Genomic DNA, 16015 nt, shown 5'->3' with positions numbered 1-16015 from the left:
GCGAATTTGGATCGCTCCCCTGGAGTTCGATGGCTCTGTTTTTTCGGATGGCGATAATGGTATAAGGGCCTATCCACCTTGATCTAAGGTTCCCTGGCATCAATTTCAGTCTGGATTGGAATAGCAGTACCCTCTGGCCCACCTTAAGTTCCTTCTTGCGAAGGTTATTATCGTGCCACATCTTGGTCTTTTCCTTGTACATGGCAGAGTCATAGGCATCCAGACGGAGCTCTTCAAGCTCTTGTAGCTGCATTCTCCTCTCTGCAGCTCCAGCCCCGGTATTCATATTCATTTCCTTGACTGTCCAGTATGCTTGATGCTCCACTCCCACCGGCAGATGGCACATCTTCCCAAATATCAGCCGGTATGGGGACATTCCGATATGTGTTTTGAATGCTGTCCTGTATGCCCAGAGTGCGTCCTCCAGACGACGACTCCAGTCTTTCCTCGTGGGATTGACCGTCTTTTCTAAAATAGCCTTGATTTCTCTGTTCGATACTTCGGCTTGGCCATTGGACTGTGGGTGGTAGGGTGTGGAGAGGCGGTGGTGGACTCCATATTTCCTCATCAAGGCTTCGATGGTTCTGTTGACAAAGTGAGTTCCCTGGTCCGAGATAATAGCCTGTGGTACCCCATAGCGGGCAAAGATGTTTGACTTTAAGAACTTCGCCACTTCTCTGGACTCACATGTCCTTGTTGCCTTTGCGTTGATCCACTTGGACACATAGTCCACCACTACTAAGATATAGAGATTGCCTTCAGAAGATGGGAAAGGTCCCATAAAATCCATTCCCCATACATCAAATATTTCACAAACAATAATGGGGACCTGAGGCATCTCATCTCTTGTAGATATCCCTCCAGTAAGCTGGCATCGAGGGCACCTCTTGCAGAACTCATAAGCATCTCTATGGATGGAAGGCCAATAGAATCCGCTGTCCAGTATTTTACTTGTTGTTTTCTTTGGTCCAAAGTGACCACACAAGCCAATGCGTGGCAGTGGACCATCACATCTTCTTGCTCCCAGTCTGGTATACAGTGTCGGATCACTTGATCTGCTCCCATTTTCCATAGGTAAGGATCATCTCAACAGAAGTATCGGGAGTCGTTTTTAAGGTTTAGCTTCTGTGCCCTTGTAGCTTCATCACTTCCAGGCAGCTCACCTGTCACCAAGTAGTTGGCCATGTCTGCAAACCATGGCTCTTTTCGTGTGTGCTGTCCCTTGCTCGGCTTGATCAACCTCTTCCACTTGGTTGACCCACGGTCGGTCAGATGTTGACTTGATCAGGTAGAGGTGCTCCTTAGGGAATGCGTCTGGAATAGCTTCATCGTTATCTTCTTGTAAAATTCAGCTTAAGTGATCCGCCACTCTGTTCTCGCATCCCTTCCTGTCGACTGCCTCCCAGTCGAATTCTTGTAAGAGGAGGACCCATCTAATCAGTCTTGGCTTTGAATCTTTTTTAGTCAACAGGTACTTGATCATAGCATGGTCAGTATAAACTATCACTTTGGACCCCAGCAGGTACGGCCTGAATTTCTCAAATGCGAAAACCACCGATAGCATCTCCTTTTCGGTCACGTCATAGTTCTTTTGTGCCTGATTCAATGTTTTTGACGCGTAGAAGATGACGTAACTCTTTCCTTCAATTTTCTGACCTAATATTGCCCCCACCGCATAGTCACTAGCATCGGACATCACCTCAAAGGGGTGATTCTAGTCGGGGGCACGTATTATCGGAGAACTTATCAGTCTGTTCTTAAGAAATTGGAACGCGGCCTTGCAGGCATCAGAAAATTCAAACTCCACATCGTTCTGGAGAAGCTTCGTCAGAGGCTGGGCTATCTTTGCGAAATCCTTGACGCTACCTTCTGATTGGTAGGATACGGCCGCTTTGCAATGACGCTACCTTTGCTGGGTCGACCTATATCCCCCTGCTCGACACTACATGGCCCAGGACTATTCCTTCAGTAACCATAAAATGGCATTTCTCGAAATTCAGTACCAAGTCCTTCTGGTGGCATCTTTCCAATACCCTGTTCAGGCTACGCAACCCTTGATCAAAGTCGTCCCCATAGACAGTAAAGTCGTCCATGAAGATCTCAATGCAGTCTTCCAACAGGCCAGAGAAGATACTCATCATGCATTCAAAGAGCAGGTTTCAGTCAGGTGTCGTTAAAGCGAAGGTATATCCTACTGATCAGTATGGAATCCATGGCTAAGCCTGAACTTGGTATCAATAAATCCTCAACCCTCTTCTACTGGGTAGTATAGTGAAGGTAGGGGTCGAATCCCACAGAGATGGTGATGATTTGGAGTGATTGTGGTTATATTCTAGAAGGGTTGGTTAGCTACCACGCTTGGGTTGAGTTCCTACCTAGACGGGAAATTAAGATGGTACTCTACTGACTAGGAAGGGTGAAGGGTGGTCGACATGTGGTTGTGTACGTGGAAATTAGTTTATGGGGTGTAATAGAAAAATATGCGGAAAGTACTGGGTTTCTATAAAAGACTAAACAGAAAATCAGAGAATAAGTGGTAGTTGTGGTGACTGGGCTGACAGATCTGTAAGGTACAAGCTAAAAAGCATAAAGTAACCCAAAAAGTAAAAGTGGTCCCAAAGCTAGGATGTGGACATAATCTTCTCCAAACAACATGATCGAAAATCAAACAACAATCCAGACTCTATGAACAACTTCAGATTCAACAAATCACAACTCAGATCCACCAATTTAAACTTCAAATCCAAAGATTACACTAGTGAAACTGTAAATCATGCTTACTGGTTGACATGCAAGGTGACGAAACTCACGTAAACTAGATTTCCACACTTAACCATTTCAGAACCAAAATCTAAAAGTTATCTAGACTTATAAACTCAGATCTACCAATCGGGAATGAAAACATGCTTGTAACACTTGAAAATTACTAATGCAGTTGAATCTAAGTTATCTAGGCAGGAGGAAAGGAAATCAAACGCAAGAAAACATCAAAAGCAAATTCATCGCAATTAAACGTTTGGATCACAACCAAAATACTTCAAGTCAGAAAATAGAGAAAATTTCACAGATCCAACGTAAGAAAAACAAGTGAAAATAAACTACGAAAGCGATTAAAGATTGTTTGCCACTCCAGGCGATGAAATAGCTAAACTACGTTCACACTGGCTGAAATGAGAACAATTGGAACTCCGGCGAACTTCTGGAACTCAGGTAATCATGGCTGTGGTGAGGAATGAGAATCTGGATTGGGCTGAAGAACCGAACTACCGAGAGATTTCTACCTAAGAGTGATGGTGGTGTCTAGATCCCTGTTTTATCTCTCCAAGTGGCTTCCTTTTATAGGGAGGCTTGCCCTTGATTTTAGGGTAAAACCTCATTGCGAAATGACTTCTATGCCCTTAATTGCGGTTGACCAGTCCCAACTATCCTTCTTCTCCATCTCGAACCTTTATTTGCATGCATCCTGGCCAGTATTGCACCCTCCTGGCGCCCTTTTCGCCTGAAGTATCCGAAGCTTTGCCTACTGGCTAGAACACTCAACTTGCACACTTAAGCAACTGTTTTGCAGATATAATTCAATTATGCACATCATACTGACCAGTAACCAAGGCCTAGAATACGACTTATCATACATCTTTGGAAAGTGCCCGGGGCATTGCAGAGGCCAAACGACATCCTCCTGTAAGCGTAAGTGCCAAAGGGGCAGGTAAACCTAGTCTTCTCTTGGTCATCTGGATTTACAGCTATCTGGAAGTAGCCACTATAACCATCCAAAAGGCTGAAGTACTACTTCCCTGCCAATTTCTCCAATATTTGATCAATGAATGGCAGAGGGAAATTATCCTTCTTTGTAGCTTAGTTCAGCCTCCTGTAATCTATGCACATCCTCCACCCCGTGACCGGCCTAGTCGGAATCAACTCATTTTTTTCATTTTTCACGACTTGGATTCCTCCTTTCTTGGGCACCATGTGTACTGGGCTGACCCAGTTACTATCTGGAATGGAGTAGATAATTCCTATCGATACCAACTTAACAATTTCCTTGAGCACTTCTTCCCTCATGTTGGGGTTGAGTTTTCGTTGTTGGTCGCGGTGTGGCTTGGCTCCTTCTTCCCGTCGGATGTGGTGCATACACAAGTCTGGGCTGATGCCCACCAAATCTGTCAGCTTTCCAGCCGATAGCCTTCTGATTCTTTCTCAACCTTCTGATTCTTTCTCAACACTTCCTGCAATCTGTCTTCCTGCCCCTAGGTCAACTGACTATTGATGATGACGGGCATTGTTTCTTCCTCCCCCAGGTAGGCGTACTTAAGATGTGCTGGAAGGGGTTTCAACTCCTTCGCGAGCTTTGGCTCTTCAGTAGGCAGAGGATTTTCTGCCACTTCTTTTTCCAGTGGCTTGCCTTTATCAAGCCGCTTCGCTATGCTAGATACTTGAGCTGTCCCACTTGACCCAGCTGGCTTTGGGCGCTCGCAGAAATCCGTTATTGCTTTCGCAATGGCCTGGTCGTCCATCTCTCTGACCTTCATGGTATCATACCATTCTTCTACTTCTTTCTCGACCTCCTCGTCTACAGCGGAGTCAGTGAACTGCCTCTTTAGAAATTCTTCCTCCAAAAATTCCTATACTAAGGGTTCCGTCACATCTACCGGATGGCCTCTTCATGGCTTCATCTATATTGAACGTGAATTGTTCTCCATTTATGTCCAAGCTTATCATCCCATTATGGTCGTCTATAATGGTGCTGGCCGTAGACAGGTACGGCCGTCCCAGTAGGACTACACTCGACTCCTTTGCTGTTGACTCCGTCATCTTGATTACAAAAAAATCGGCTGGGTACATAAAGTTATTCACCTTCACAATAACGTCTTCCAGAATTCCTTCAGGGTGAATACATGATCTATCGGCCAACTGGATCATTATGTCAGTGTCAATGAGCTTGGCCACTCCCAGCTTCTCATAGATAGTATATGTCAGCACATTGATGGATGCCCCGAGATCGCACATCGCGTGCTCTACTTGAATTTCTCCGATTGAAATTAGGAGAGTGAACACCCCTGGGTCGGTCTTCTTTGAAGGAAGATCACTCCGCTGGATCACGACAGAGATATTCTCATCTGCAATCATTCTTCCTTCCTCATTGACCTTCCCTGCCAGGTAGTCTTTAATAAATTTGCTGATCGGGGTCATCTTTAACGCCGTCAAGAGTGGCACCTTCATCTCCACGTCCTTGAACATACTTGCCACATCGATTGTGGTATCCCTCTTTCTTGTCACCATTCCATGGTACGGATATGGCTTAACTTTCTCAGTTTCCTCTCTTCGACTTTCCTCTGATGATTCACCTCCCACTTTTGCCTTGCCCTTTTCACTCCCTCTTGCTTGCTCTGCTCCACTGGATTCTCCTTCTCCTTCATGGCTAGGCACAGACATAGATGCTGGAGATTTCGTAGGTGGAGTAGGGCCCTGGTAGGCTTTTCCTGATCTTAGGGTTACTTCGCTAATGTTTTCTCGACCAGGTGGCTGCACAGTGGCTGGAATCCTTCCTTCATTTCCCCTCAGCTCGCCCAGTGACATCGCAACTTGAGAAAGTTGTTTTGTCAGCATCTCCAACGCCGCCCGCTGCTCCTTCTGAACCTCTTGGATTTCCTGCATTGTATTGTTAGGATGGTGCGATACTATCATATCTTCCTGACTATCGTTGGGGTGTCGGTTGTTTTATCCCTCGGTTAGAGATCTCCGCTTGACCATTCACTTGTGGGTGGTAGGGGGTTAGATAATATGTGGTGAACACCGTACTTCTTCACCAAGGCTTCGATAGTGCGGTTACAGAAGTGAGTTCCCTGATCGGATATGATGGCCCTCGGTACTCTGAACCGGCTGAAAATATTACTCTTGAGGAACTTGGCCACCTCTTTCGCCTCACACGTGCTCGTGGCCTTGGCTTCTACCCACTTAGAGACGTAGTCAACTGCGACTAAAATATACAGGTTTCCATAGGACGAGGGAAAAGGACCCATAAAGTTCATCCCCCATATGTCGAACAACTCACAAACAATAACCGGTACTTGTGGCATTTCATCTCGTGCAGAGATCCCACCGGTCAGTTGGCAACGTTCACAGCTTCTACAGAATTCATAAGCATCTTTGTTGAGAGTTGGCCAATAGAATCCGCTGTCTAGAATCTTCCTTGCCATTTTCTTGGGACCGAAGTGTCCTCCACATGCCAAGCAGTGGCAATGTGTCAGTACGTCCCTCTGTTCCCAGTCAGGAACGCATCTTCTTATCACTTGATCTGCTCCTACTTTCCACAGGTATGGGTCGTCCCAAAAGTAATATTTCGCCTCACTTCTGATCTTCATTCTTTGAGCCTTGGTGACGTTAGGCATTTCTGGAAGTTCTCCTGTCGCTAGGTAGTTGGCTAGGTCCGCAAACCATGGCTCCTGCCCTACTTTTTCTTTCCCTTTTGCTGTTATATCCTGGCCAGTGAGCTTCATTACCTCTTCCCAATCAATTTTTCTGACGGCAAAAATCACTTCACACAAGTGTTCCTCCGGGAACCGGTCGTGCACCTCCTCGCTGCTCCCATGTTGCACTATTCTACTCAAATGATCCGCTACCTTATTCTCGACTCCTTTTTTGTCTTCCACCTCCCAATCAAATTCTTGTAGCAGGAGTACCCATCGAATCAGTCGGGGCTTTGATTCGTTCTTGGCAATCAGGTACTTAATGGCCGCATGGTCAGTATAGACGATGACCTTAGATCCTAACAAGTATTCCCGGAACTTCTCGAATGAATACACCATGGCCAACATCTCCTTCTCAGTGATGTCATAATTCCGTTGAGCCTGATTCAAGGTCTTGGATGCATAGAAAATCACGTACCTTTTTCCTTCGATTTTCTGACCCAGAACAGCTCTTACTGCATAGTCGCTGGCATCACACATCACCTCGAAAGGATGATCCCAGTCAGGAGCCCGGATGATTGGTGCGGATATCAGCTTTTCTTTGAGAAGGTTGAAAGCTGCTTTGCATTGTTCATCAAAGACGAACTCCACCTCGTTTTGAAGGAGACTGGTCCTTGGTTGGGCGATTTTGGCGAAGTCCTTAATAAATCGTCGATAAAGCATGCCCCAGAAAGCCCCTTATTTCCTTCTGGTCAGTAGGGAATGGCAGCTTGGATATGATGTCCATTTGGCTAGATCCACCTGGATACCTCTCTCCGACACCACGTGTCCTAGGACGATCCCTTCTGTGACCATAAAATGGCACTTTTCGAAATTCAAGACTATGCTCTTTGCTTGACACCTCTCCAGGACTGTGTCCAAGTGATGAAGGCATGAGTCGAAAGAGTCTCTGTAGACCGTAAAGTCATTCATGAATATCTCTATACAATCCTCGATCAGATCGGAAAATATTCTCATCATGCACAGACCGAATGGCATGCGTCTATACGCGTTGCACAGACCGAATGGTATGCGTCTATACGCGTAGGTTCCGAATGGGCAGGTGAAGGTGGTTTTGTCCTGGTCTTCAGGGTCCACGTGGATTTGGAAATATCCGATGTACCCATCTAAAAAACAGAAGTACTTCTTCCCAGCCAGTCGCTCCAACATCTGATCGATGAACGGCAGGGGGAAGTGGTCCTTCCTGGTTGCGGCATTCAGTTTGCAGTAGTCTATGCACATCCGCCAACCAGTGACTAACATTGTTGGTATAAGCTCATTCCTCTCATTTTGAACCAATTGGATCCCTGACTTCTTGGGGACCATGAGAATGAGGCTGACCCACTCGCTGTAAGGCACCGAATAGATAATTCCCAATGACAGCAATTTCAAAATTTCCTTCAATATCTCCTCCCGCATGTTAGGGTCCACCTTCCTTTGCGACTCTCGATGTGCTTTCGCTCCTTCTTCTAGCCTGATGTGGTGCATACAGATATCGGGGCTTATTTCCACCAAATCTTTAAGGCTCCATCCAATTGCTCTTTTGTTCTTGCTCAGCACAGTCAGTAGTTTTGCCTCTTGCTCTTTCGTAAGGATGCTGCTGATAATTACAGGGAATAAGTCTTCCTCCCCGAGGAAGGCATACTTCAGGTTTGCTGGCAGTATCTTTAAATCAACTTGTGGGGGAAGTGTGTATGCGGGTAGAAGGTTTTTTGCAGCATCCCCCTCTTTTTCTAATTCACCATCTGAGAATTCCACTGTACTGGTTGGTAGTTGAGCCCCTGGGGCTCTAATAAATTCTGATTTACGACAACAGTCCTTAATTGTTCCTTATATGTAACGCCCGTACTTTTTAAGTACTAATTTAAAATATGTCGTGAATTAGTTAAATTAAATTTTTGTCGTCATGCTATGCTTCTCGTTTTATTTTCTTTATAATGGAGTATAGTATTTACGAGCTTGGTAGGAAATGAGACGTCCCTTTTATTTAAATGGTGGAGGTTACTAGGAGACGTGTTTGAAAAGTCTCGTTGAAGTAATGACGTTGATGTGCTATACATGGCATAATTTAATGAGATGGTTGAGACGGATTTTATAGTACTTGGAATAACACCAAGTTATTACGAGACAAATAATAATTTGTCTAAACGAAAGGAAACGAAAAAAATATAAGAAACGAACAAAAATAAATATAAGAACTTGGGCCGATCCAAATTAATTCTAATCAAAGTCTAAATGTCCTTAACAATTTTAAAAGAGTGTTGGGCCATCAAACTCTCTTATATTTTTCCCAACTTGAGCTCAACTCCACAAATAATATGTTGGGCCCAATTTATTCATAGAAGTTCTTTGTGCAAGCCCAAACCCTTCCTCTCAAGAAATGGAATGCCAACTTCCATGATTTTCCATCTTCCATCTTCTACATTCACTCCTACAAATCAAAGGTGACACAAGTTAATTATATCAATCCCTTCACTTCTCTCCTCACAACATACACTCACTTAGCAAAAATCAAGCTACACACCACTCTCAGTCCCTCACTGCCTTTAGCAATACTCGTTCCCAAGTGAAGAGGAACCCAAAGAAAAGTTACAGCAAGCTCGGTTCCAATCATAGAAACAATCAGCCAAGCCAAGGAGCTCATCCCTTTCGATCCAACCAAGTTCATTGCAACGAAGGTATAATCCCTTCCCTTTGATCATTGTTACACAAAGCATATCATCACACATAACTCCCACAAATAACTAAATCAATAACTCAATCACCAATCAAACAACATCCTCAAACAAATTCATAATCGAACACCTACGGCAAATTAACCGAAAATACGAATTAACATAAAAGTTGACTAAAGAACTTATCTTTCGGGGTTGTGCGGGGCTGTTCGGGTAGGTTTCGGGGTTGGTTCGGTGATGAACAATGGCTGCCCGAACACGTTCGGGGTAGTACAGCAATCAAGAGGTGACGGCGGATGACGGCGACGGCGGTGTGCAGCACGGCGAACCGCAGTACGTCCCCTGCTATGGCCTGACTCTGCGGCGACAACCTGGGAATGCACGAGCTGCCAAACCGCAGCCATCGGCGCGACGAACTATTGCTGCGCGTGGCGTTAGTGCATAGCAGCGACAACCAGGCGGTGGTGTCTCCACAGTGGCGGTGGCAATCGGCGAAACAGCAGCGGCAGCGGTTGAGCGATGATGCCTTTCTCCCTCACTGCATCGGCGGTTTCCGAGGAGGAGACGACGGTGGTGGTGTTCACGGATGGTGGCGAAAAAGCGTATTGGTCGCCAGCGTGAGTGAGGTTGATGGAGGCTAACGGAAATTGTGTTTCTGGAATTGAGGATTCTATGGAAATTGGGGAAATTTGTGAAGGAGAGTGAGGGAGGCGGAGGGTACCGAGAGAGAGAGAAATGGAGTATTTTGTTGACTCCTTTTTCTTTGACTTTTAGTTTGGGCTTTCTTATTTTAATTACTTGGGCCTGTAAAATTTAATTGGAGGTATAAGGTGAGGAATTGGGCCTTCTAATTAAATCTTTGGGTTGATAATTTAAATAATTTTGGGGAATATATTTCGATACCGTGGAGAAAAATATGAGTAGCCAACGAGATAGGACATCCTGCCTATCTCGTTTATCTGCAAGGGCATGACAAGAAAGAAAGAGAAATAGAAGATGTGGTTGTAGTACGTGAGTTCCCAGATGTTTTTCCCGACGCCTTGCCAGGACCGCCGCTTGATAGACAGTTGGAGTTTACTATCGATCTAGAACCGGGAGCCGCACCAGTGTCGAAGGCACCTTATAGGATGGCACCTAAAGAGTTGGAAGAACTCAAAATTCAATTACAAGAACTGTTGGACTTGGGTTTCATCAGACCCAGTGTATCGCCGTGGGGAGCACATGTGTTATTTGTGAAGAAGAAAGATGGAGCGCTGAGAATGTGCATAGACTATCGTGAGTTGAACAAATTGACCCTCAAGAACAAGTATCCTCTGCCGAGAATAGATGACTTGTTTGACCAATTCAGGGGAGCAGGGGCATTTTCGAAAATGGATTTAAGGTCGGGATATCATCAATTGAGGGTACGAAGAGAAGATATACCCAAGACGGCGTTCCGAACAAGATATGGGCATTATGAGTTTGTAGTAATGCCGTTTGGACTGATAAATGCACCTGCGGTATTCATGGACCTAATGAATCGGGTATTCCATCCATACTTGGACAAGTTTGTCTTGGTGTTCATAGATGATGTGCTAGTTTACTCGAGAAATAAAAAAGATCACGAGGAACATCTAAGGATCACTATAGAGACACTGAGAACTGAGAAGTTGTACGCCAAATTTAGTAACTGTGATTTTTGGTTAAAGGAAGTGAACTTTTTGGGATATATTGTGACGGCCGAAGGGATACGAGTTGACCATGCAAAGGTTCAGGTTGTACAACACTGGAAGACGCCAAAGACGCCAAATGAGATTCGGAGTTTCCTAGGTCTGGCAGGATACTACCGAAGATTTATCAAAGGATTCTCCAAAATTGCAAGGCCGATGACTCAGCAATTGAAGAAAGGGGTTAAGGTCAATTGGACGCCGGAGTGTGAGGCCAGTTTTCAGTTGCTGAAGGAGAAGTTGACCACTGCAACTATTCTAGTTGTTCCAGATCCGGGAATAGACTATGTGGTTTATACTGACGCGTCTAAGGTTGGACTTGGATGTGTATTGATGCAGAACGGTAAGGTGATTGCCTATGTTTCACTTCAATTGAGGCCACACGAGCTAAACTACCCCACTCATGATTTGGAATTAGCAGTCGTTGTGCATGCTCTGAAGATTTGGAGACACCATCTTTACGGAGTTCGGTGTGAGATTTTTACTGATCACAAAAGTCTGAAATACTTCTTTGAGCAGAAAGATTTGAATATGAGGCAACGCAGATGGCTCGAGCTAGTCAAGGATTATGACTGTGGCATTAACTATCATCCTGTCAAAGCTAATGTAGTGGCAGATGCACTAAGCCGGAAAACCCAACCTCAACTGGCCACTTTTCTCGCTCAAGAAGAAAATTTGATTCGCGAATTTAGCAAGATGCGATTGGAAGTAGTGAGAGCTCCGGAGACCGTAAAAGGAAAGATCGCCACCTTGGTGATTGCACCCGACCTGCGAATGAGGATAAGAGAGGGGCAAAGAAATGATAAAGATTTGGAGAAAGTTCGACTAAAGGTGAGGAAGGGTGAGCAAGAGAAGTTCTGAGATGAGACTGACAATGCCGTCACATACGAGGGAGGCTATGTGTGCCGAACGACGAAAGACTTCGACATGAAATTTTGACTAAGGCACACGAGACTCCATATACCGCTCATCCTGGAAGTACAAAGATGTACCATGATCTGAAAGGGTCATTCTGGTGGGATGGAATGAAGTGGGACATAGCTTCATTTGTGGAGAGATGCTTGGCTTGTCAGCAAGTAAAAGCTCTGCATCAAAGACCCTATGGGAAGTTGCAACCGCTAGAGATTCCGGAATGGAAATGGGAACACATCGCCATGGATTTTGTGACGGGTTTACCAAAAACTCGACAAGGAAATACTGCCATCTGGGTAATTATAGACCGTCTCACTAAAAGTGCACATTTTATACCTATTCCTATAACTCATGGATCTGATAAGTTAGCTCGAATTTATGTGAAAGAAATCATTCGGCTACATGGAGTGCCAGTAACAATCACGTCAGACCGAGACACAAGGTTCACTTCGAGATTTTGTATAAGCTTGCAACGAGAGCTTGGTACTCGATTAAATTTTACTACTGCTTTTCACCCACAGACCGATGGACAATCCGAGAGAACGATTCAAACTCTTACGGATATGTTGAGAGCCGTAGTTCTTGACAAAGGAGAAAATTGGGAAGTTGTACTACCATTAATCGAGTTCGCCTACAACAACAGTTTCCAAGCAACGATAAATATGGCCCCGTATGAAGCATTGTATGGGATAAAGTGTAGATCACCACTCTACTGGGATGAGGTTGGTGAAAGGAGAATACTTGGGCTAGATTCAGTAGAAGAAATGATTGAGATTGTTCGACAAATTCGTCAAAGGATCAAAGAAGCTCAAGACAGACATAAGTCATATGCCGACGTCCGGCGTACTGATTTACAGTTTAACGCGAGAGATAAAGTCTTTTTGAAAGTATCTCCGTCGAAGGGGATAACGAGGTTTGGTGTGAAAGTTAAGTTGAAACCACGTTACATAGGGCCTTATGAAATTCTTGAGAAGGTGGGACCCCTAGCGTATAGGTTGGCGCTACCGCCAAGTTTTGGGAACGTGCATAATGATTTTGAATCCCGACTTGAGTTATGAAGAGAAGCCCGAAGCTATCCTGGACAGGAAAGTGCAAGAATTGAGAAATAAATCAATTGCATTTGTGAAAGTGCTTTGGAAACATCATGGTCATAAGGAGGCTACATGGGAACTTGAGGATAAAATGAAAGAGAAGTACCAGGAGTTGTTCGTTAGAGATGAGCAAATTTTGGGACGAAATTTCTGTTAAGGTGGGTAGAATGTAACGCCCGTACTTTTTAAGTACTAATTTAAAATATGTCGTGAATTAGTTAAATTGAATTTTTGTCGTCATGCTATGCTTCTCGTTTTATTTTCTTTATAGTGGAGTATAGATTTACGAGCTTGGTAGGAAATGAGACGTCCCTTTTATTTAAATGGTGGAGGTTACTAGGAGACGTGTTTGAAAAGTCTCGTTGAAGTAATGACGTTGATGTGCTATACATGGCATAATTGAATGAGATGGTTGAGACGGATTTTATAGTACTTGGAATAACACCAAGTTATTACGAGACAAATAATAATTTGTCTAAACGAAAGGAAACGAAAAAAATATAAGAAACGAACAAAAATAAATATAAGAACTTGGGCCGATCCAAATTATTTCTAATCAAAGTCTAAATGTCCTTAACAATTTTAAAAGAGTGTTGGGCCATCAAACTCTCTTATATTTTTCCCAACTTGAGCTCAACTCCACAAATAATATGTTGGGCCCAATTTATTCATAGAAGTTCTTTGTGCAAGCCCAAACCCTTCCTCTCAAGAAATGGAACGCCAACTTCCATGATTTTCCATCTTCCATCTTCTACATTCACTCCTACAAATCAAAGGTGACACAAGTTAATTATATCAATCCCTTCACTTCTCTCCTCACAACATACACTCAGCAAAAATCAAGCTACACACCACTCTCAGTCCCTCACTGCCTTTAGCAATACCCGTTCCCAAGTGAAGAGGAACCCAAAGAAAAGTTACAGCAAGCTCGGTTCCAATCATAGAAACAATCAGCCAAGCCAAGGAGCTCATCCCTTTCGATCCAACCAAGTTCATTGCAACGAAGGTATAATCCCTTCCTTTTGATCATTGTTACACAAAGCATATCATCACACATAACTCCCACAAATAACTAAATCAATAACTCAATCACCAATCAAACAACATCCTCAAACAAATTCATAATCGAACACCTACGGCAAATTAACCGAAAATACGAATTAACATAAAAGTTGACTAAAGAACTTATCTTTCGGGGTTGTGCGGGGCTATTCGGGTAGGTTTCGGGGTTGGTTCGGTGATGAACAATGGCTGCCCGAACACGTTCGGGGTAGTACAGCAATCAAGAGGTGACGGCGGATGACGGCGACGGCGGTGTGCAGCACGGCGAACCGCAGTACGTCCCCTGCTGTGGCCTGACTCTGCGGCGACAACCTGGGAATGCACGAGCTGCCAAACCGCAGCCATCGGCGCGACGAACTATTGCTGCCCGTGGCGTTAGTGCATAGCAGCGACAACCAGGCGGTGGTGTCTCCACAGTGGCGGTGGCAATCGGCGAAACAGCAGCGGCAGCGGTTGAGCGATGATGCCTTTCTCCCTCACTGCATCGGCGGTTTCCGAGGAGGAGACGACGGTGGTGGTGTTCACGGATGGTGGCGAAAAAGCATATTGGTCGCCAGCGTGAGTGAGGTTGATGGAGGCTAACGGAAATTGTGTTTCTGGAATTGAGGATTCTATGGAAATTGGGGAAATTTGTGAAGGAGAGTGAGGGAGGCGGAGGGTACCGAGAGAGAGAGAAATGGAGTATTTTGTTGACTCCTTTTTCTTTGACTTTTAGTTTGGGCTTTCTTATTTTAATTACTTGGGCCTGTTAAATTTAATTGGAGGTATAAGGTGAGGAATTGGGCCTTCTAATTAAATCTTTGGGTTGATAATTTAATTAATTTTGGGGAATTTATTTCGATACCGTGGAGAAAAATATGAGTAGCCAACGGAGGAAGTATTGGTGTAAGCGGCCGACCGGCGTCGCTCGCGACGCCTTGGGCGGCCGCTGAATAATAAAAAATGCATGAAAACCGAGATACGAGATAAAAGACTTTAATTAGAGTGCATGCATTCTAAATGTTTTCTTTATTGAGTTTGATGTGTACTTTAATTATTTTTCGAGAAGGTGGTTCTCACGCTCGTTAAAGACGGATCGAGAAGTTGTTTAAGGAAATTATTATGCTTTTGAGGTGGGCTCTATTACTTAAACTCTTTTTTTTTTGTAATGATATGTTTATGGTGAGATAAGGGTGGTTTGAATGTTATGTCATGCCGTATTTTATGTTTTGAATTGCCTATCTGATTGTCTATTAGAATAATATTCTACTAGACTTTGGTGGTTAACGAATTCGGGTCTAACTAGGGTCTAAGCCCTACTTAGGCTAGTGCACTGATGGGGATCGTGAGCCGTCCTTTAGGTCGGCCGGTTCAGTGATCGAGTTTGTGGCCACATTCTCGTTTCACATGATGGTTCAGATATGGTACGTGATGGAGGATGACGATGATTATTGCTCGCGCGAACACCATTTTTATTTACGGAAAGGATTTTAGTGTTTCTTGGTATTTTAAAGTAAAACCCGAGTTTCACTCAACGAGGGTTTGATATAACTTTATTGATAAAAATGTATTTTGGGCATGAGTTCACTGAGTGCATCAAGTACTCAGCCCCTGCATATGTTTTCCCTATGTGCAGGTTGAGCGTGGATGGGGGACGGAGGATGTGGAGCATTTGGACAAAGACAATATTCAATAAATGTTCTGGTTGCTATTGTGTCTTTATACATAGTAGTAGCTAACTCTCGATTGCTTCCGCTACTCTAAGTTTTACAAACTCTTATGTTTCCGTAATCTGTTGGACTATTTTCGTACAAACTTTGTTGCTTTCGTGTTTGCAGACTATAATTTGTAATAAAGTTTCATCTTTTGGATCTATATGTCGAACCCCTTGATTGTTTCCCCTTTCTTCCCGACTTCTTAATTCCCCCATTAGTCGCGACCCACCATACTTTCTATCCTTAGGAAGTGCGATTGTGACATTCTATCTCTTCATCAGTCAACCCTTGGCTGCTGATCAGATCGCACCATGCAGCTGCTTCTACATCAGCCTGACGCTTGGAGTTTTTCCTGCAATAATTCGGTCTCAAGAAAATCTTGGACTAGGGGGTCAATTACATCAACATAGCATAGATTTTCATAATCGA

The 16015-nt window shown here is 44.2% G+C and overlaps 1 protein-coding gene and 1 long non-coding RNA gene across 2 annotated transcripts; both read right to left on the bottom strand.

Moving 5' to 3' along the window:
- Positions 1-4247: 4247 nt before the first annotated feature.
- Positions 4248-6947, bottom strand: LOC121746986. The gene is made up of 3 exons (XM_042140996.1): positions 6621-6947; positions 4650-5649; positions 4248-4570 (listed from the first exon to the last, which is right to left on the bottom strand). The coding sequence occupies exons 1-3, from the start codon at positions 6945-6947 to the stop codon at positions 4248-4250; spliced, it is 1650 nt and encodes a 549-aa protein (XP_041996930.1).
- Positions 6948-13329: 6382 nt separating this feature from the next.
- On the bottom strand, positions 13330-14541 carry LOC121803778. The gene is made up of 2 exons (XR_006051101.1): positions 13683-14541; positions 13330-13593 (listed from the first exon to the last, which is right to left on the bottom strand). It is a non-coding gene; the product is annotated as an uncharacterized LOC121803778 (long non-coding RNA).
- Between the last annotated feature and the right edge of the window lie 1474 nt (positions 14542-16015).

The sequence above is a fragment of the Salvia splendens genome, chromosome 1 (assembly GCF_004379255.2).
Source record: "Salvia splendens isolate huo1 chromosome 1, SspV2, whole genome shotgun sequence".
Taxonomy (NCBI): domain Eukaryota; kingdom Viridiplantae; phylum Streptophyta; class Magnoliopsida; order Lamiales; family Lamiaceae; genus Salvia; species Salvia splendens.
Note: the sequence above shows the minus strand (reverse complement) of the source record. Positions and strands in the feature narration are given on the sequence as shown.

Coding starts and splice junctions, on each gene's coding strand:
- LOC121746986 (XM_042140996.1), bottom strand. CDS start 6,947: ATGTGTGATGCCAGCGACTATGCAGTAAGAGCTGTTCTGGGTCAGAAA. Junction 5,650..6,620: donor AAAAAGGAGTCGAGAATAAG/GTAGCGGATCAT, acceptor AATACAATGCAG/GAAATCCAAGAGGTTCAGAA. Junction 4,571..4,649: donor AGCCATGAAGAGGCCATCCG/GTAGATGTGACG, acceptor ACTCCGCTGTAG/ACGAGGAGGTCGAGAAAGAA.